General features: G+C 45.2%; 1 protein-coding gene across 1 annotated transcript in view; it reads left to right on the top strand.

The window, feature by feature from the left end:
• The first annotated feature begins 482 nt into the window (after nt 1-482).
• The window catches only part of DOCK3 (dedicator of cytokinesis 3), a 181,873-nt gene continuing 161,238 nt past the window's right edge, over nt 483-21,117 (top strand). The window contains exons 1-4 of the mRNA XM_078612853.1: nt 483-506; nt 957-1,008; nt 5,841-5,924; nt 20,444-20,484. Of these exons, the coding sequence (XP_078468979.1) occupies nt 483-506; nt 957-1,008; nt 5,841-5,924; nt 20,444-20,484 (201 nt within the window). The remainder of the gene's footprint in view (nt 507-956; nt 1,009-5,840; nt 5,925-20,443; nt 20,485-21,117) is intronic.

Here is a 21,117-nt window from a genome sequence, read left to right as displayed (position 1 = left end):
GTGTTTTCTTCGTTCAGTTCACGAGCCTACAATATAACACGAGCCTTTAGAACTGCTTTTTGTGTTTAGTTTGTTGTCCTTCCCCCGCGCCTCCGATTAGCACTGTTGGCTACGTACGGCGCGAAAGAAGTTCAACGTACATACAAACGTTAGCATATCGTCGTCTTCGTGGGGTGGCTGCAAGCTGGGTTTGATTTCTGACCACAGCGCAACATCAGTGGAGAACCGGTGCTGAACACCCTCGTTGCCGACCGTCGTGGTGAAGTATGGTGAAGAATCCACCACCGCCGTAAAAGGTGTGGGGAGCCCTTCATCCAGCAGTGCGTTGATAAAGGCTGTCCATTAAATTACACGTCATTTTGTTTTTAAATAGAATTTGCATAAAAAGCAGGCAAATCGATTCTCGGACGCACAAACCTATTTCAGTGGATGAATCGACGCCATTTACATCTGTTTAAACAGCCTGAATATCGATCGCCAGCATGAGCGATGATGCCAAGCATGCGGTAAGAAGATGATGGCATTGCCTGGTGGTTAGCACGCCACGCCACGACCTCAGCAGCCCAAGTCTTGATTCGTGGTCGTGCAGACCAGCCGCCCGCCGGTCTACGAATCCTCGCTTTTGTCACCGTTTAGGCTGCCTCGGTGTAAACTGAGCACCTGGAGAGGCGTTTCATCATTAGCATGCTGAGCTTTGCGGACGCTGGCTAAATGGACTCGCCCGGACAGCCTGTGCCGGCGAAACGAGGGGGTCCGTGACCATGCTCACACACTCAATCGGGCAGGTCACTCTCATGCGTGTAATTGAACAAGCACTTCTTATTAAAGCTTTCCATTGTGCTCTTCGACTTGGTCACTGGGATTCATTTTTAGCTCAACGCGTTGCGTGTCCCCTTGGTAATGTTCATACACTGGACGCTGCTTGTAGCTCACATCAGTGGCGCGTGTGTGCACAGGCAACGGCGATCCAGATTGTCTTGGACCAGCAGGCTCGACAGACGAGACTAGGTCCGTGGCCGTGGGTGCGTTGGCACCAGTGCCGGATTATTCTAGTAGCAAAAGTAGCTACATATGCTACGGGCCCTGCGCACTTTCAAGGGCCCCGGCGCGAAATGCTTTCAAGCTATCAATTTCGGTTCAGTGATTCTGCACTTGCTCTATTACTATAGTACTATACCGCCTTCAATTTTTATGAACGACTGGGTGTTTAAGGTTAGCGATTTATCATATTATCTGGCTGCATAGCAAATGAAAAAATACAATAATTTTACTATACAAATAAAAAATATGTGTTTTAATATTTGTGTTTTTTCTTATTTAGGGCCCCTTTATAACATATGCTACAGGCCCCGCACTAGCTTAATCCGGCACTGACTTTGGGTGCCTCTGAGCCACCGCCTGTGGTTGATTAAACGAGTGCGGTGACATCCGAAGCGTCGTCATCGCCCGCCCGCCCGCCCGTGGCTTTTGGCCATCGCTCGGCTCATTTTGGCCGCCGTTCGGCATCGAGTGGCACAGCTTGACGGCAACAACCGCAACGCGCACCCCACCCACGGCGCGGCAAGCCGCGGGCTCGCCACGCATCCACGTGGCCGGTGGTTTAGAAGGGAGGGGGCGGTTAGTGGGTAGCGGTTGTGCTGATCCAGTGGGGCCCCCGAAGCAGAGACGAATGGAGCGTGGGCTACAGGGCCACGCGTGCTTTCCACTTCTCGACCAGGCTATGGTTTTCATCCGTACTGCAAACACTCGTGTATGTGGGTGATATAAAAAAAACGCGTCGTTTTTCAACACAATTGTTGCGTTGTTTTGTTTGTTTAGTTTTGGCGGTGATGCGGCTTTGCGGAAGCACGTTTTCGCCGATTCCGGCGGTTCAATCATTCCAGCGGCCGCCCCGATTAATACCGCGGCGTGCATTAACCACAACAACACTGCGCGCCGTCTGTTTCACAGCGGATGTTAAAGATCCTGGGACGTTAGTCTCAAGAGTAGCTCCCTGGGTGGCCGGCGTCAAGATATAGGCACGCGACAGAGATGCAAAGAAAGATGTCGACAAAAGTAGAGGCGTGGTTAGATGTGAAAAGAGAGATGCAGGTGCTGTAGAAATTATAAATTGGCTGTTTATTTTAATTAGCTTATTGTGTTTCGAATTTTGAGCCGCTATTGGGTTATACCTCTATTTATTGTCATTAATTCATGGGGGGAGGGGCCGAGGGGAGGGAGAGCAGGGCGGGGGGCCCTTCCTTGATCATCTTGGGGCCCCCTATGCTTTGGCTTTGCTCGCTTTCGCGATCGTCATGGGATTGCACGAAGGGGGCCCGGCGCGCCCATCGCCAATCGATCTCCTCGGCGCGCGAGAAATAAAAACGAAGAAATATCCATGCCAGTGCTGACCACCATGGAAACACCGTCGGGACACGAGGCGCGCCGCTGTTAACCCCGCACGGGGATCGGCCGCCCCTACGCAGTCGCGGTCTTTTCCGTCACGCGGCCATGTAAATAACAGTTTAACACGTAGGCTTTCGCGACCAATGTTATTCATAATCAACGTTTTTGGGTTTAAATCGCGTTATTTATAAATGTGTCGTAACCCTCCACCACCCGACACGGCCAATCAGTAAAAATGTGTCACGTTGACAAAAGACAAATAGTTCACTGCTTTAGCCCACCGGTGTGTTGAAGCCACAACATTTACAATTTGAGTACGACGTTTCGCTGGTAATTGCATCCAGCATCATCGGGCAATTCGCCAGAATGGTGAGGCTCTGCTGTGTCTCCCGTTCTTATATAGAGCAGCAGCAGGGTGACGTCATCATTAACTCATTAACTCATCAGGTGCAAAGATTCAAGGGGGGAGTGATTGTAATTATATACTAGATTAGTAATCAGGCTATTGTTACGATGCGAGTTGTAGATTAGTAATCATTTGGAATGTGTTTTATTGTGATTATGCTACATTAGTAATCAGTTAGTGTTTGTTTCCCTTATAAGGAATTGTAATGTATCTTATTTAATAATACGCTTCCAGGCCGCACTAAGCCTGTAGCTGTCTGAGCGATTAAAGTTATTTCTGTTTCTCTCAATTTCAATCGATTCTCTAATTAGTGATGTCACGAGCCGATTATGATAATAAAATTAAAGATTTATTAGAGGAAAGTACCTACATTAAAATTAAACGAGATCCAACTAATACTTTGGAACGTAAGACTACTGCAATCATTGCAAATTCATTAATCCCAAAAAATGAGCAATTCCTAATTAAGCCAAGGGCTTCAAAACCACCTAGACTGTATGGGCTACCAAAGATCCATAAAGTCGGCATCCCTTTACGACCTATAGTCAGTACAATTGGCTCTGCCACATATAAATTAGCAAAATATGTAACTAAACAAATACAGCCTTACATCGGTAGGACATCATCATTCATAAGAAATTCAGAACATCTTGTGAATATGATCAAAGATATTAAACTTAACCCAAATGATATTTTGGTGAGTTTTGATGTGATTTCGCTATTCACTAAGGTTCCAGTGAGCGAGTCGCTTAAATTACTTGATACACTGGTAAAGAATACAGGTTTACCAAAAGATATTCCGAAACTCGCAGACCATTGTTTAAATAACACTTACTTCTTATGGAGAGGCGAATTCTTTAAACAAAGGGAGGGAGCAGCAATGGGCTCTCCTTTATCTCCTGCTATAGCAAATTTGTACATGGAAAACTTTGAAACCAGAGCACTTGCCTCGAGCACATTAAAACCATCCTTTTGGTTTAGATATGTGGATGACACTTTGGTTGTCTGGCCACATGGTAAAGATACACTTAGCGATTTTCTAAATCATCTCAATGCACAAAACCCGGCCATTCAGTTCACCATGGAAATGGAGGTGAATAACACACTCCCGTTCCTGGATATTTTACTTGGGCATGGCCTAAATGGTAAAATAACACACAGTGTTTACAGAAAGCAAACGCACACTGATGCCTATCTGAATGCAGATTCGCATCATCACCCAGCTCAGAAATCCTCTCTTATCAAGACGCTCATACATCGGGCTAAAACAGTGTCAGATGGTGAAAGTCTAGTGAGAGAGATTAAACATGTTAAAGAAGCACTAAGACAGAATGGCTACAATAATGCTCAAATTAACAGAGCACTAAAAGCCAAATCACGATCGAAAGCAACACTGCTGAAAGCGATCAGATTATTAAAACAATAAAAATACCATTTATCTCAGGAGTAACTGACAAATTAGCCCGTGTTTTGCAAAAGCAAAACATTACAGTAAGATTTGGTACAGTACACAAAATTCAACAACTAGTAACGTGCACTAAAGACGAATTACCTAAATTATCAACAGAGGGTGTATATCGGATTAATTGTGTATGTGGCAGATGCTATATTGGACAGACAGGGCGTAACGTTAGTGTAAGACTAAAAGAACACCAGAGAAATATTAAACTATCACAAACACAACTGTCGGCAGTGGCAGAACATGCATGCCAACAGGGACACTCAATTGATTTTGACAACGTGGAAGTGTTGTGTAAAACTAGTTACTACTGGCAAAGACTAATTAGAGAATCGATTGAAATTGAGAGAAACAGAAATAACTTTAATCGCTCAGACAGCTACAGGCTTAGTGCGGCCTGGAAGCGTATTATTAAATAAGATACATTACAATTCCTTATAAGGGAAACAAACACTAACTGATTACTAATGTAGCATAATCACAATAAAACACATTCCAAATGATTACTAATCTACAACTCGCATCGTAACAATAGCCTGATTACTAATCTAGTATATAATTACAATCACTCCCCCCTTGAATCTTTGCACCTGATGAGTTAATGAGTTAATGATGACGTCACCCTGCTGCTGCTCTATATAAGAACGGGAGACACAGCAGAGCCTCACCATTCTGGCGAATTGCCCGATGATGCTGGATGCAATTACCAGCGAAACGTCGTACTCAAATTGTAAATGTTGTGGCTTCAACACACCGGTGGGCTAAAGCAGTGAACTATTTGTCTTTTGTCAACGTGACACATTTTTACTGATTGGCCGTGTCGGGTGGTGGAGGGTTACGACACATTTATAAATAACGCGATCTAAACCCAAAAACGTTGATTATGGATGTAAATAACACCTCGACTTTTAAATTGTGCCGCCCGCGTCTATGATTACCTCCTTGACTCGAGAGCCGGTTGTTTTTAGTTGCCGCGTGCGCATTGCGCGTGTCTGGCATTGTTCGTATGCAAGACGCTTTTGGGGACAATGTCCCGAGTGCACGGCGATGTGTTGGGAGATCGGCCGCACGCGAGCAATGTGAGCTTCGTTAATTTTAAAGCGATTAATTGAGCCGAACCTGTTGTTCTCCTGGAGTCGAGTTTGTTTGGTGCGCTATTCTGCCAGCGCAGATGCGTGCATTTCTAAGCATGGAGCCAATATAACGATGAACAAAGATCCCTTTCACACTGCCTGTTAGAAACTAGTAACAACAATTCAATTAATAAGTCGTCCTATGTGTCCTTGCAGACTTTGCCAATTACCGTATTTTCCATTTTTTTTTATTTTACACATTTCACCCCCTCCCCCCTATATTTTAAAGCCAAAAGCTTGGAGGTGCATCTCATAATCCGTTAGGGGTGTGTTCGTGTGAGACCAGCATTGTATGGATGTATTGTTTATGCACCAGTTTTGCGTGCGTTTTTACCTTCCCGGGCATCTTGTCTTGTGGAGAATATGGTAATCGCAAGTGGTTTTGATGATTTTTGTTGTGGGTTTTGGTTGTACCTCCTTGTGAGTGCTCTGTGCGTCGCTGCGTGTGTCTCCACAGTGGTCAGTAACTTTTGCGCCCCGGTGTCACACGCCCTGCCTCTGGAGATCGGAGAGTGCGTTCAGATCTTGGAGAAATGTGAAGGTACGTTGAATGTCTGCTGCACACAATGCAAAGAATTCCTCTCGTGTCACGTGACAGACCATTGGGGGATGAGTACTGTTGAGCGAGCACATGCACCACGCTACGGGAGTGGTGCGGCCAGCATTGGGCGTGGTTGCCTTTATCTCTCCACTGCTGTAGCTTCTCGTCGTTAAAGGCTGAGTCGACCTAGGGGAGGCCCAGGACGAGTGCTGATACCACTCGCCACGTGGCTGTCCACTGACCAGCGTGGTGAAGTATGGTCAGACGATCTCCGTGACTAATCAAGTGTGCAGAGGCCTTCATCCAGCGGTGGATTGACAAAGTGATGTTAAATGGGGGACAGCCTGAAATTGGCATGAGAGGTTTGACATTTGCTTCAGACATACTTCATAGGTCCAGCTGACAGGAGGCTCTGCAATACTTTCTTTAGCCCGCCTTGTTCTGTCCCTGGTTTTAGTGCCTATCTACTCTTCACTATTACTGCTATTTTTTTTATTTTACCAGGTAAGGCTCCACTGAGCTGTATATCTCTTTTTCAGAAGCGATTTGGCCATCACAAATGATCGCTCAACGAAGTTAACATCGTGTTAAATGTATAGCAGCCAAATACTCTGAACTCGTGACGTCGATTCTAAATGTGAAGAGCAAAACTGGAGGACCCGGAGAAAAATCCACGCGGGCACAGGGAGAGAGACACACAAACTCTAAATATACAGCAGGCGCCATGGTCGGGATCGGACCCACGGCCTCCTGTATACCAGGCGAGGGAGTTAACATCTCGCCGCCAGAAAATTATTATTTGAACCTATCTACGTGACTTTACCGAAAGACCCAAGAATATGAATTCCTGCAGTCACGAAAGCTTTAAGTCAAGATTGAAGCCCTCTTAGTTGGGCAAAGCTACATTAAGTACAACATATTATTTGTATGGCCGTATTCACGTGAGCAAAAATCGAACGTTGACTTAATTTTCAAGTGGAGTGGCCACCTGAGATTCAACCTCAACGTGTCAGCGCTGCTGGCTCGGTGCTCTGCCATTGGGGTTGACGAACGGAGCCACCTGGCCGCCGCCAAAACCACCTCTAAATCTTCCATAATACAGGGGGCTTTTTTGGGGTTAGATCGCGTTAATATAAATGTGTCGTGAAACCCACCACCACCCGACAGTTAGTAAGGTTTATCACATAAACCCACAACTTTAACAATTCGAGTACGATGTTTTGCCAGTAATTCCAACCAGCATCATTAGGCGACAGCCAGATTTGTGGAGAAATCCTCCCGTCCCATCATCCCTCCGGAGGACAATGAAACGAGAACTTGACCCTTTAATAGGAATTTCCACCCACGTTTCTGCGATGTGAACAGGGGACAGCAGGACATTAGTAAGTAGTAAACTTACTCAATAGTAAACTAGACTCCCATGGTAAATTGGACTTGGATATTAAACTGTAATTTCATTGTCAATTAGTAAGGTTTGTCACGTAAACTAAAACGTGGCAATTAGTCACTACTTCAGTACACCGGTGTGTTGTGGTGGGTTCACGACACGTTATATTTACGCGATCTTACCCAGAAAGAAAAACCTTTATTATGGACAAATAACAAAATTCACTCGACACATTCACCAGCGACACCGTGGCCTTGAAAGGAAATAAAATGTATTACAGCCACATTTCTGGGCAATGGTCCTTCCTGGAATCTATGGTGCCACAAAAAGCAGGGCTCTTGTCCAATGCATTGCTTATTGTGTGTGAATTTGAAGGCAGTGTTATTAACAAGGGGTTCTTTTCAGCTTTTTGCTTTTAAATGCAATGTTATCAATGTTGAAATTATTATATGAGTGTTTTATTTTAGAAGGACACGGTACAATATATGATGCTACACTAAACTATTTTATTTATTTATTTTACCAGGTAAGGCCCACTGAGCTAATATAGATTTTTTTTTTTATAGTAGCGACCTGGCCACAAATGAAAGCTCAACAAAGTGGCTTATCACGTGAATATATTTGCACCGAAATACTCTAAACACATGTTTATAAATGTGGAGGCAAAAACGGAGGACCCTGAAAAAAATCCAAGCGACCACGTGGAGAACATACAAACTCCAAATATCTAAGCGTCATAGTCGAGATTGAACCCACGACCTCCTGTACTCCAGGCGAGGTAGTTAACATCTCGACATCGTGACACCCATTATATCCTGTAAAATATATTTATAATATTTGTTTTGTTTAATTACATAAATCCAAGTTGAATACAATGAGAATGGTGGTGACGAGTGTGGGAGGCGTTTATTTAACAGTGGATAGATCATGGTCAGTTAGTGGCACACTGCTCTGTCAACCAGGCGACCTGAATTCGATTTGCAATCACTGTTAAATGCATTGTCAAGAGAGATCTGCATCGGTTCTGGCCCCCCACTGACCGGCATGGTGAAGTATGGTCAAACAACCCCCCATGACTTCATCAAGCAGTGGATTGACATAGTGCTGCATATTATAACATTTTATTATTCTTGCGTATTATCACATGCGCATCGTTCATTTTAATATATGTCCTGATCTTTTTCATCACCGTAATTCAGCAAAGCTTCGGTGATTAAGCGTCACGTTCGCGGTTAATCACCGGCAGTGCCGGTGAGCTCAACCTAAATGCACCCAAACCAAATGGTTTAACAATAATAATTTAGATTTGTGTCTAAGGCGCATTCCACTAACGTCTCAAGGCACCTTGGAAGAATAAGGATGTGGAAAGAGACGCCGAATAGAATTATGTAAACTGACATAAACGGATGGAATTTGAGACGAGATTTAAAAGCATTCACATCGTCAGATGAACGAATTTCCAACGGTAGGGAATGATAACACTGGTCAACACACTTTTTCTGGCATAAGGTATTCCAACGGTTTTAAGGTAATTTTGGGGTGCTGGTTCCAAATCTGGCATCAGTTTTTGTCTATCGCATCAGGTTTTTGAGATATAAAATATTGCATTTTCAATAAAAACTGCAGAAGAAAAATATTTAATAAATGTGGATATCTACATAAAATGATATTATAAACACACTATCCTAAAAATATAGCACCATATTTTAACACTAAAGCAGTCACTGACTCGCAACAACTTGCAATCATAAGTGACAGAGTTAATTTTGGGTAAAATCAATGAAAATGGGGTATGCCGATAGCATAAAAATGAGATATGATAGAGCAAATCTGAGATCAGATTTGGAATCAACACCCTGAAATTAGTCTAAAATAGCTGCAAAAGTCCAGGCCAGAAAAAAAAAATTTTGTTGACCAGTGTAATCTTTCTTTAGACTGGAGGATGAATTCCGATGAGCCGCGGCGCTCTTTTCCGCAGATGAACCAGCGGTGGAAATCCCACATTGCTGTGGTGAGCTAACGAGTCTATACATAGGGCAACCACTGATCGCTTCGCACCAAATGGTGACTTATTTATTGACCCGAGAAGGGTCAAAGGGCGGAGTCGACCCCGCACTGGGATTTTAACCACCATCCTTCCTTCTACATTTGAAGCTCTCGTGACTGCAAGGATTCATACTCTTAGGTTTTTTCGGTAAAGTCACGTAGGTAAAAATAAATTATAAAATAAAAATAATAGAAATAATTATAGAAATAAAATAATAAATCACGACGTTTCGGAGGCAACACAAGTCTCCGTCATCAGGTGGGACCGTCACAGCTAGATTTACTGTATCAAGTGGACTCCCATGGTAAACTGGCCTCCGCCTCTGATCTCGAAACGTGATCGGGGTTTAACAACAATCACGTCATCCTGCACTATTTGGTTTGGCCATGTTTGTTTGTTGTAGTACAGAGTTAGACTGATGGCCTTAATCTAAGTTGTCTTGTGGTTGTTGTTGTTGTTTGACTTGCATCCCACTGGGATTTTTGCGTACACAGTGTTTTTTCTGCAATATTTGGCTGTCTTTTGTTGGATTTTCTGTTTGCACATAGTCACTTTAAGATGTTTTCTTGTTTATGTTTTAGTTTTTTGTTTGTTGCGGTTGCACCCGATTCAAGAGCCGAATGGCTCACAGGGCTATAACTAATAAATGAACTTGGAACTTGGAACACATGCGCGGGTCACGTGACAGATTTGACGTCACAGCTCGCTGTGCAAAAAATATAAGCGTTATTGAGCTCCCCCCCCCCCCCCCCCAAAAAAAAACCAAAAGTGTATTTTAATAATGTTTGCATGGTGCACAGTCTGGAAAGTACCCACATGGCACATTTGCAGTTTGTTGCATGTCGGGAAGTACACGGAACATTTTGAACAGACACACATATTCACAAGTTTGCATTTTATGTATATGGAGATATGTTCACGTTTATGCACGTTTAATTTAATTATTGCCTGCTCACTCGTCGGGGGTCGGTGAGTGATTCAAGTTCCCGTGTGGCTGCCACCACGTCGTTAAGTTGGCAAAACTGTCGATTATTTGTGGTTACTAAACTTTCCATTGCATTTGACACGTGCCCTACCCGTATTTCTTTACACGACGGTGCTACAGTCACCCTACGTCCGTTTAATGTTTACGTTTCGTGTGGAGGTTTCGCTTCGTAATTTGCACCGTTCAATGCGGAGAGATAATCTGCCCGAGCCGATTCACACTGCAGCGAATGACGTTGGCAATGTTTTCAATACCTCGCGTGATAGACGCAATTTATTTTTGTTCAGATGTTTGGTTTGGTTTTGTCATTTTGGTGACCCCTCTCACCGGGGGTCACGCTGGCAAATGAGGGCCTTTTTTGTGCTCCCTCGAGCGTTCTCACCTGGTGAAACAAAATAAACTTTAAAAACTCGAAGCAAATTGATGAACGTTTGGTAAAGACAGACGACGCATCCTGCACCTTCACCCACATTCCACAACGGTAGACAATAAATACCACTCCATAGCCTAATTTGCATGTGTTTTGCATTAACCCTGCATTTGTTTAAAATGTGGAAACTGCACCCACCCCACCGCCATTACCCAAGATAATTGAGAGTTATCTGCACATTATGAAGAATTATTGTCCAAGTAGGTGTTTAGCATAGTGCTTAGCGGTGATGCAATCGTGTAGTGAACAAAAGTCTGCGGGTTAAATTATTCATGAAGGCCAATTTCCTTTAAACAAAAAATCTGAACACACAGAGGATCCAAATACAGTGTGTATAACCTCCATAATTGATGTGTTTAGCATTTAAACCTTACAAATACTTGAATACCATATTGCTGTTGTTATCTTAATTTTCTCTAATTGGATGAGCAATGATACTTTAATATGATACGTCATACATCTCACTTACGTGCTTCAAAGTGACATTTTAGAATTTCTACCCAAGAGTCCTCACATTTGATATTTACCAATTAATAATTAACATGCATCATATATAAATTAAGCAAAAAACACCTTAATAATTTACAGCGCTTTTGATCCACTGCTGGATGAAGGCCTTCCCACCCACGCCGCATTGATCATCGTGATTATTTGACCATACTTCACCATTCTGCTCAGTGCGGGTTGGTGAGGGGTGGTTGGCAGTGCCCAGTACAGTCTCAGATGCCAATTTGCACCGATATTAGCCAGAGTGGGGAAGAACACTTAGGTCGCAAGGTTATAGCTAAGTATGCTAACCAATCACCCATCGTTTATAACCAGTGCAACATTTTAGGCATATATTTGTACATGCGGTCCCTTACATGTGTGCATGTTGAACTTCTTTTGCACCGTACGTACCCAATTGTGCTAATCAGAGGGCGCAGGGGAAGGACAGCAAACTAACACATCAAAAGTAGTTCGAAAGAAATTCGTTTTCATAGGGATAATTGGAATTTCCACCAATGGCTCTGGGCCACCAAAATTAATGGGCACCCCCTCATTTTTTTTTACATGAACGTGAATAGACTTGGCTGTGATGAGACGTATACATGTGTACATAATAGTGACATGTTCCTGATTTTAGGATTAGTCCCACAAAAAAATCTGAAAATTCGGCCTGGCTACTTTTTTAAACGTCTAATTGATCTCAAAATATGATTCCATGGGACGTCATTAAATCAATTACCCAGTGCAGTAAGTGCTTTTACGTGACTTCATTTTAATGATGTGTAATGCCACTTTAAACAGTTGCATTTAATGTTTTAATAATCGCTTCCATTGCATTAAAAAAACATTTTTTATTACATTCAAATTATATCTTTACCAATGAAGTTTTACGTAACATTATCTTAACTATATCTAATATATTCCGTGGGTGTGATGTGAAGATACATCCAACACATATATGCGTAAAACCAATATCTGTCACGTGGTGTAGTAGGTTTGCCCAGTGGATTTTTGCTTGTGCCAAATCAGCTCTGGCACTCTTGTGTCCGCTCCCCAATTACCAATGCACAGTCCCGCCAAACCTCCCCCGGTAGATGGACCTGAAGAAGTGACATGCCACTGGAGAAAGCTGCTGCTGATTTCACAGTAAACCCCGACAGAGCTGCGTGCACGCGTGTGTGTGCTGTACAAATACAAAGGGAAAACATATATCCCGCAAAGCCTTAACAGACTGTTGGGGCAAGTGCTGTTAGCGAGCACCTATGAAGGCCGGCACGGCACACGACGGGGGTGGGATGCCAGCACCACGCCCGGCCGCCTTTGTCTCCCCAGTGGCGATGTTTACACACCGCACTAGGTACTCATTTTAGGCTGAGTAGACCTAGGGGAGACATAGGACCGATTCAGAGAAATCGTCACTGGTGTTGTCCGTGAGCAGGAATCGAACTCGGTTGGCCAGGTTGGTAGCGCAGTGCGATAACCACTCCACTCCCGCTCCCAACTTTACACATACACAGACGCCTGCACTTTTAATAAGCCGGTTCAAGGACATGTAAAGTCAGTGCCGATAGAAGTTTAAGTCAAGGAAACTATTAATATTATTCCACTTATTTGCTCAAGAAATCCTAATTAAAGTCTGAAGACTCTTACACCACGTGACTTCTCATTGGGATGTGTGGTTCATTCGCATAATGAGTGTTTGACTTCATGTACTGGAGTTCCTGGAGAAAACCCACTGACAACACATACACAAGCCCTGCTGGTCACCCACGGTGGTGAGATGTTAACTACCTCGCCTGGTATACAGGAATTCGTAGGTTCAATCCCGACCCTGACGAGCTGTATATTTGAAAATTAAATGTTCTCATGGTCGCGTGGATATTTCTCCAGGTCCCTAGTTTTTTTCACTTCACATTTATGACCAACACGCGTTTCGAGCATTTGGCTGCTATAAATGTCCACATGATAAGCTGCTTCGCTGAACTATCATGTGTGGCCAGGTGGCTCGTGAGAAAGCGCTACATAGCTCCGTGAGCCTCACCTGGTGAAATACAAAATAGCTTTAGTTTAGTTTAAAATACTCGTCGAAGCATCGGCCAACACTGCTCAACGTCTGAGATCTGATGATATTTAGCCCATCCTGTATGATTCCATCAAAACGCATTTGGTAGCATCGGTCACAGCAAGGAATGTTTGCAGGTCTGTGGCTGTTGATCTTTTTTCTCTACCACCTATGCATGGTGAGCGGTCACGCCATCCATTCCGATTACGTGGGGGGCGTGCGCGGGGTGGGGGGACACACACACACAACGGCAGCTGCGCCGTAAATGCTGAAATTTAGTGTTAGCGGGCTCTGCGCTGCAGCAGATGCGCGCATGATTAGCCGGAGGAGGTGGTGGTGGGGGGGTGTGGGCGTTTAATCATCGTCGTAAAATCTCAACGACACAACGACGGCCCATCAAATGCGCTTGAACTGACTTGTCAACAGGGCCGCGGGGATGATAATAGCTACGTTGGCCCCCAACCCCCCCTCCCCGTGTCACCGCGGGTTTTTGCCTCGCATGCTCGGCGAGAAAGTGGACGTGAGGATACACGAGGCAAATACTTCTCCACACTCCGTGTCGCCACGTGTGAATGAAAACAATCAGTTTCGGTCCTTCGGCCTGCTGCTTTTCATTAGAAATCGCGAAGTCGACGGGGGAAATCGCCTGTCGAGTGGCCAGTGGCAGGCGAAGCCACGCCCAGAGTCTCCTTCAAACGTGGCTTTCCAGAGGAAGCTATGTGCGGCAGCGTTTGTTTGAACGAGCAAAATCTGTCTTCTTGGTTCTTTCGGTAAAGTCACGTAGAAGGGAAATAATAAATAATAAAAATAAAACATTAATATAATTCTCACGTCGTGAGATAATAATATAATTCTCACGTCGTGAGAATTATATTATTATGTAGAATTTTTATTATTTTATTATTTCCCTCCTACGTGACTTTACCGAAATAACCTAGAAGATGAATCCCTGCAGTCACGAAAGCTTTAAATCGAAAAGAGCAAAATCTGCGCTGGTTTTTTTTGCACTTTTCGGGTCTCAACACAAGAGTCAGGCCCCGTGAAACAGACGTTGCTCGGATCGCCACAGTCGGGATGGAGTGTATGTGCGTTGAACTTCTTTGGGCGCCGTTCGTAGGCCACCGTGCTAATTGGAGGTGTGAAATGCTCTTAACTATAACATCTGGGCAACCCAAGAGCATTTGTTTAGGAAGCCTGACTGCTGTTGAGTCCCGGAAGGTCGCAACCGGCTGGGAGTTTTGTTTTCTTGAGCAAAATGCCGCTGGAAAATATTTGTCTACAAATTTACTGGGCTGATGGCTAAAAACATTTCTTTTATTTGTATGTAGAAGCACAGAACAGAGGTGTGTTCAGAGTAGTTGTAAGCACATGGGAGGTTTTTCTTTACATTGCAATGTAGAATACTGACTGCAGAAACGGCGGACGGTCGAATGCGCATGCCGTAGTGATTGGCATCAGACAGTGAGTGGGGATTCATTGTCAGACCATGAACAATGCGTGTGATTAAAGCGTACGATCTTACTTCATGCTACGGCACTGCAACTTACATGGAATCCCAAGTCATCACCTGTATTGCAGATTTTATTTTGGCACCGGTAAAACCCATTGGGCAATAAATGCTCATTTTCGATGGGGGCCTGGTTGCAGAAATCTGGTCAAAGCAGAGAAAACATGAACAAAACAATACAAAAACAGGCATACGTGGTCACGTTCCTTCGTATGGGTCTACATGTGAGTCTGTGGAGATCTTTGTGAGTGCATGGGTCTCTTTGAGACGTCTATGGGTCTATGTATGAGTTTGTGAGTCTCTGTGTGCGCATAGGTCTCTGTGTGTCTGCAGGATCTATGGGTCTGTGTGCAAGTCTTTGGTTCTGTGTGTGAGTCCACGGGTCTCCACGTAAGTGTGTGGGGATCTGTGTGAGTGGTGCTCTGTGTGAGTCGATGGGTCTACGCATCAGTCTGTGGGGATTTATATGAGACTGAGTGTCTCCGTGTGAGTTGATACAGTTATAGTGACTCAATCTCAAAGACCACCATCACACTTGTATACATTGACTTTAACAAACAGAATTCAATAGTTCATCATCATTGCCATGATGATGAACTATGAATCCTCCCATAGTCACACCTCCGATTAGGACGGTTGGCTACGTAACGGTGCGAAAGAAGTTCAACATACGTACATACATTGCACCCCCCAGCCTCCTCCCCCACATACGATGACCGTCCGTAAACAAAAATCCTCTCGCAAAGCCTCCACCCGTCTCGCTCCTGCGCACGCGAGTCGATTTCGCCGCTGCACCTCCGCGGCAGCCGCGTCCCTTCGCCGTCGGCCGCCGTTCCTTTCTCGCGATGCGCCCTGTCCAAGCCGCCCCCCCCCCACCACCTCCCTTCGCACGTTCCCTTAAATAACCCGCACAGAATCGGCCGTGCGGACGCTCAAGAGCTGCTCCGCCGACCTCTCGGCGTTCTTTCCTGGAAGGGGCTCAGCCTTATGTATGTCGCTGGCAACGGGAGCGAGCGGATCGACACGTCCACAAACACCGCCGTTGTGTTTACGCTGGGCATTAGCGGACGGTTATTTTCAGCGCTCGTGCCTCGACACCGTTGCCAGTGCGGACCCCTCGAGGTAATTGAAGGGGTGGCCAGGATGGATCGGGGGTCAGAACGCCGAGCCGGCATTGCCGAGATACTGACTGGATCCAAATCCTGCTTTAAGCCACCCATGACTGAACTGAGCTATCAAGCGCAGTGCCGTAGATGTTAACTCCATCGCCTGGTATGCAAGCGGTCCATGGGTTCGATTCCAACCCTGACGCCTGTATATTTGGAGTTTGCGTGTCTCTCTCCCCATGGTTGCTTGGATTTTTCGCCGGGTCCTCTGGTTTTTCCCTTCACAATTAGAAACATAAGGGTTAGATTATTTGGCTGCTATATATTTCCACATGGTGATAAGCCACTTCGTTGAGCTATCAGTTGTGGCCAGGTCGCTTCTGAAAAAGAAGCTCCTGGCTCAGTGGGCCTTATCTGGTAAAAAAAAAAGATTAGTTAGAATCGATGGTTCCAAGGTCTCGACACCTGCAATTACAAAAACAATCACGTGAAGATTGTCTTTTCATAAAGCCTACGGGTTAAATAGTATTTTCACTGAAAAACTATGAAAATTTCATTGTAGCCAGGACAAAGTATGGAGGAAAAGTGTGCCCACCCCTTATGTGTCATTGTGTAGAATGCAGTATAAGTAACAAACCAGGTAACTGGGCACTAGATGTCCTCGATATGTCTCTCTCCACGTAAAAAAAAAGTCAAGTATGTTTTAGCAAGTTTGATGGCTGTTGAGACACTCTATGTTGAAACCAGTTCAGAGTTTACTTGGCCTGAATTAACGCTGCTGAATGATGCACTCCCAGAAGGCCGTGGGTCCCAATGGGTTGTCTAAAACAAAAACAAACAAAACATTTGTTGGAGATACGGATAAGAAGATGGTCATTTGAAGGGATCTCATAAATAGTTGAAATGACACTTTATTCACTGCTCTGCGAGAGTTCCGAACGGACACTTTGTCTCACGTTACTGGTGCCACGGCATGATGATTAAACCAGGCAGGTGGCTCAGCGGTATAGTGAACTTTTCGGAGTTCGAAAGTTGGACCTGATTCTGCCCCGTCATGCTCCCGGAAATGATCATGCGAGTAGCAATGTCGTGCGGAAGTGAACAGCGGTGCTCCCACTATGAGATTCTCTCCCGCCATAACAATGTGGAATTTCCCACCACTAACTTGGGGCTGCAAACGGGAAGGTGAGCACAGCGGGCACGCTCGTTTGAGCAGGAGATCGTTGCTTTAACGGTGATACCTTTCACACAATTGGTTAAGAGTATAAGTAAGATTTTTTTTTTTAAGTCAGAATCAAGGTCGTGTGCCCGCAACGTGTTTTAACCCTCGTGTTTTTGCCAGAGGTGTGGACTCGAGTCATGTGACTTGGACTCGAGTCAGACTCGAGTCATGAATTTGATGACTTGCGACTCGACTTGGACTTGCATAACAATGACTTTGTCCCACCTCTGAGATGTGGACTCGAGTCATGTGACGTGGACTCGAGTCATGTGACTTGGACTCGAGTCAGACTCGAGTCATGAATTTGATGACTTGCGACTCGACTTGGACTTGCATAACAATGACTTTGTCCCACCTCTGGTTTTTGCCCACCTGACAAACGAACGGCAAAGCTCCTCTTGCATTTCTCCAATAAATTTCTGTTGCCGGAGTCGAAGACCCTGCTGTGTGCGCGCGTGCACGTTCAAAATTTAGTTTTACCGTTGCGATGTCTGCAGCTGCGCCGATAGTGCTCCGGGTGCAGAGATACAGGTCTAAACCGCGTGGCACATCAAGAAACACCCGCTCTCGATTTTCGCTCTCCGCTCACTCGCCCGGATTAAATAAATCATCGCCTTGGTGATACGGGAGAAACGAATGCACCGCGCATAAACATTGCAGGGCCCAGATATGTATTGTTTTTCATTATGCAGTTCAATTCAGTTCGATGTTCAAACATTGAGTCTTTCCACTTCACAATGGCAGTCTATAAATTGTACACGTTTTACATTATATCTGCTCCTGTCAAGATGTTATTTGCCAGGAGCGGTTTCAGACAATGGACTGCAAGAGGAGCCCCCCCCCCCTCTCAGCATTATAACCTTTAATAAAATCTTGTAATGAAATTAAAAGTATTAATTTAATTGACTGGGTGGAAATCAAACCTGAGTCACATTGAACTATAGGCTTTGAAGAGTTGCGTGTTTTTGTTGTTGTTCTTACAGGGAAGAATACATTATGTTACAAGTGACCACGCTGCTGGCAACAGACCTCATGAATTGCAGTTTTGCCCATTCGGGTTTGACTTGCGTCTTCTCGTCGTGCTTGCTAAACAAATGCTGCTGGATTACGATGCTTTTGTATGGAGACGCTTCTGCCAATGACATCTGGTGGTGGTAATCCAGCAGCATTCGTTGAACATGCCTGACTGCCGATGAGGCACATCAAGTCAAAACTGCTCCAGAGTTTGCTCGGTTAAGCAAATTCTGCCAGATGACATTTATCTGGAAACCCAATTGGTCGATGGCTTCAAACATTTGGTATTCATATGTGGAGACACATAATTGAATTCTGCTCACATGGCATGTGCTTTTTCTCATAATGCTCCACACCCGTGCATAATAGGTGAGTGTGTACAGTCGATTTTAGGGACGAATGTTCTGATTTTATTTGTTTGTTAGGTATTGCATTTTTCAGATTTTGACCACGAATATTGGGTTTGTATTCACCGATTTCGGATGCGTCGTTGTGGATCGCCGCGGCTAATCCCGCACGTAAACAGACCTCCGTTCTGTCTTCACACGTAAATAACACGAATATTTTTTTTTGCCATCAGGCTTTTGGCCTTCGAGACTAATATTATCATGTTTTCAAATTTAGGGAGCGTAAATAAAATCGACGTCCGTGCCATGCCTCCATCATCCGCCGTAATAGGATGTACAGTGGGGGGGGGGCCGCTCTGTCATTCTCCGGTGTCACCCGAATCCCACCCCTCCCCACGGAGGAAATTGTCTCGGCGTGCCGATCCGGGCGCCCGCGAGAGATGAACGGGGGGGGGGGCTGGGGGGAAACGTCGCCTGCCCTCGTCGTGTTCGTCCCCTTCGGCGCTTCCACGCCCCCGGTGGCGTCGGTATAACCGCAGCCAGGCCGCCAGTCTCCCTTCCTCTCTCTCTGCCTCTCTCTGCGGGGGCGAATGGCACGGGCACTGACTGAAATGAGCGACAATCCTTTCTCTGGCTTTTCTGTTGTTGTCCCAGATTGTAACTTTCGGGGCGGGAGGGCTCCTATTGTTACGCGTGCTGATGCCGGGCGTCTGGACACCGTGTACCCCGCAGCTCACCCTTTTCCTGTATTCGTCGTCGAAAATATAAGTGGACCGCAAGACTAATAAACGAATAATCAACGAGCGGCGAGAGCTAATGCGTTGTGGCACGCGCGGAGCCCTAATTCCTGAGCGCGTGCACGCACGCGGCTGACTCTGCCGGGCTCGCCTCTTCCTTTGCCGGCCCGCAACTGAGATCGCCTTCCGGCCTGCTGCCTCGCATTATCATCGTCATCATCAAGCCGTTGCCTCGATCGATCGACTTGTGAATGAAGGTCTTCCCAAACCGGCGCCGCCCATATTGTGTGGTTGTTGTTGTTGCTGCTGCTGTTGGGAATTTTAACCCCACCACACACAAGCGTGGGTACTCCTGGCTCTTCCAAGACGTCTGGCAACAGCGTGAAAGAGTAGCCCAAAAGAAGTGCCCCTTTGCAGGAGCTCTCCAGAGCGTCCTCTCATGGAGGCCCTTCTGCTGGCAGTGACACGGAGCAAGCACGCTCATCTTTCCGCTCTCTTTTGAACGGATGAGGTGGATCGAGGAGAAGGGGCACACGGGACTGGTCCAGCGATGTTAGCCATGGCTCGGAATGAAACTCGGCTCACCGGATTCAACAGCGCAGTGTGTGCTGCCACTCCCCGGTTTCCCACGAATAAAGAATAATAATAATTGTACTAACCTTTGAATGTGGTGGTCGGAGCATCGGCTCGGTTGATCTTCGGCAGCGCGAAACAGAAGCATTTATCGGTGTGTGTCGCAAACACCCTGGTGGGCATGTGGAGGGTTACAGGGATGAGACTCGTGGGTAGGCCTCGGCAAGGTAAGGTAAAAGTTGAAAGGTAAAAACAACGAGCCTACCTTTACCCTACCTTTTACCTTACGCCTTGGCATGTCGACATCTTTACCCTTTACCTTTACCCTTTTACCCGGTAAAAAAGGTAATTTACCTTACATTGCTGAGGCCTACTCGTGGGATAGAGTCTTCGTACAATGAAGTGTGAGTGTGTAGTTTTATAGACCTAGCTCGAACCACTGTCAAATTATGTATTGGTTTTCTCATGTAAATTGCGCTTGCGAATGGCATGTTTAGTTACATATTTACGAAATTATAAACGCTCATTGTAATGGTGAATGTTGATGTTTAGATTATTTTTGTTACCTGTTATTTTATTGATGACACCTTTGGTTTTTCTTTTGCATTTCCAGGCTGGTACAGAGGATTTTCAGTCAGAAATTCAGAAGTCAAGGTAAGCTTATGCGAAATAACAAAAATCTCTATCAGGATAGGTTACTCTACAACATGGGTTATATGCTCACCGCGATGGGATAATACTGATCATTTACACTCATACTTTGCGGTTGTGCCGTAAAGCTCTCCAATGCCTGTCGGGATTGTTACGGTTCGATGCACAAAGTTTCGCTGCACGTTCCGGGAGCTTCTTCCAGAACTGAATTACTCCGTTTCTCAAGTAGCTCCCAGCTCTTCTTGGTTTGTTCGGTAAAGTCACGTAGAACGTTTCGGCCACAACGCAAGCAACCGTCCTGCTTGCATTGTGGCCGAAACGTCGTGAGAATTATTTTATTATGTTTTATTTTTATTATTTTATTATTTTATTCTACGTGATGACTTTACCGAAAGAACCAAGAAGATGAATCCCTGCTGCAGTCACGAAAGAAGCTTCACATCGAAAGCTCCCAGCTCGTGCAGTGAAAAATTGGGTCACGTCATGCCGAGTAAAACCACGCGCTCCAACCCCAAAACACATCACGGAGCTCCGGTGAAATAACATTGTGGTCATTTTCGTGAGATTCTTTATCTCATTACATAAACACTTTTTAAGCCAGAAAATATGAAAATCTCTAGTGCCGATTCAAATAAC

This window comes from Lampetra planeri, chromosome 40 (genome assembly GCF_965212315.1).
Source record: "Lampetra planeri chromosome 40, kcLamPlan1.2.h2, whole genome shotgun sequence".
NCBI classification, from domain to species: domain Eukaryota; kingdom Metazoa; phylum Chordata; class Hyperoartia; order Petromyzontiformes; family Petromyzontidae; genus Lampetra; species Lampetra planeri.
The sequence above is the reverse complement of the archived record's forward strand: the minus strand, read 5'-3'. Positions and strand labels throughout refer to the sequence as shown.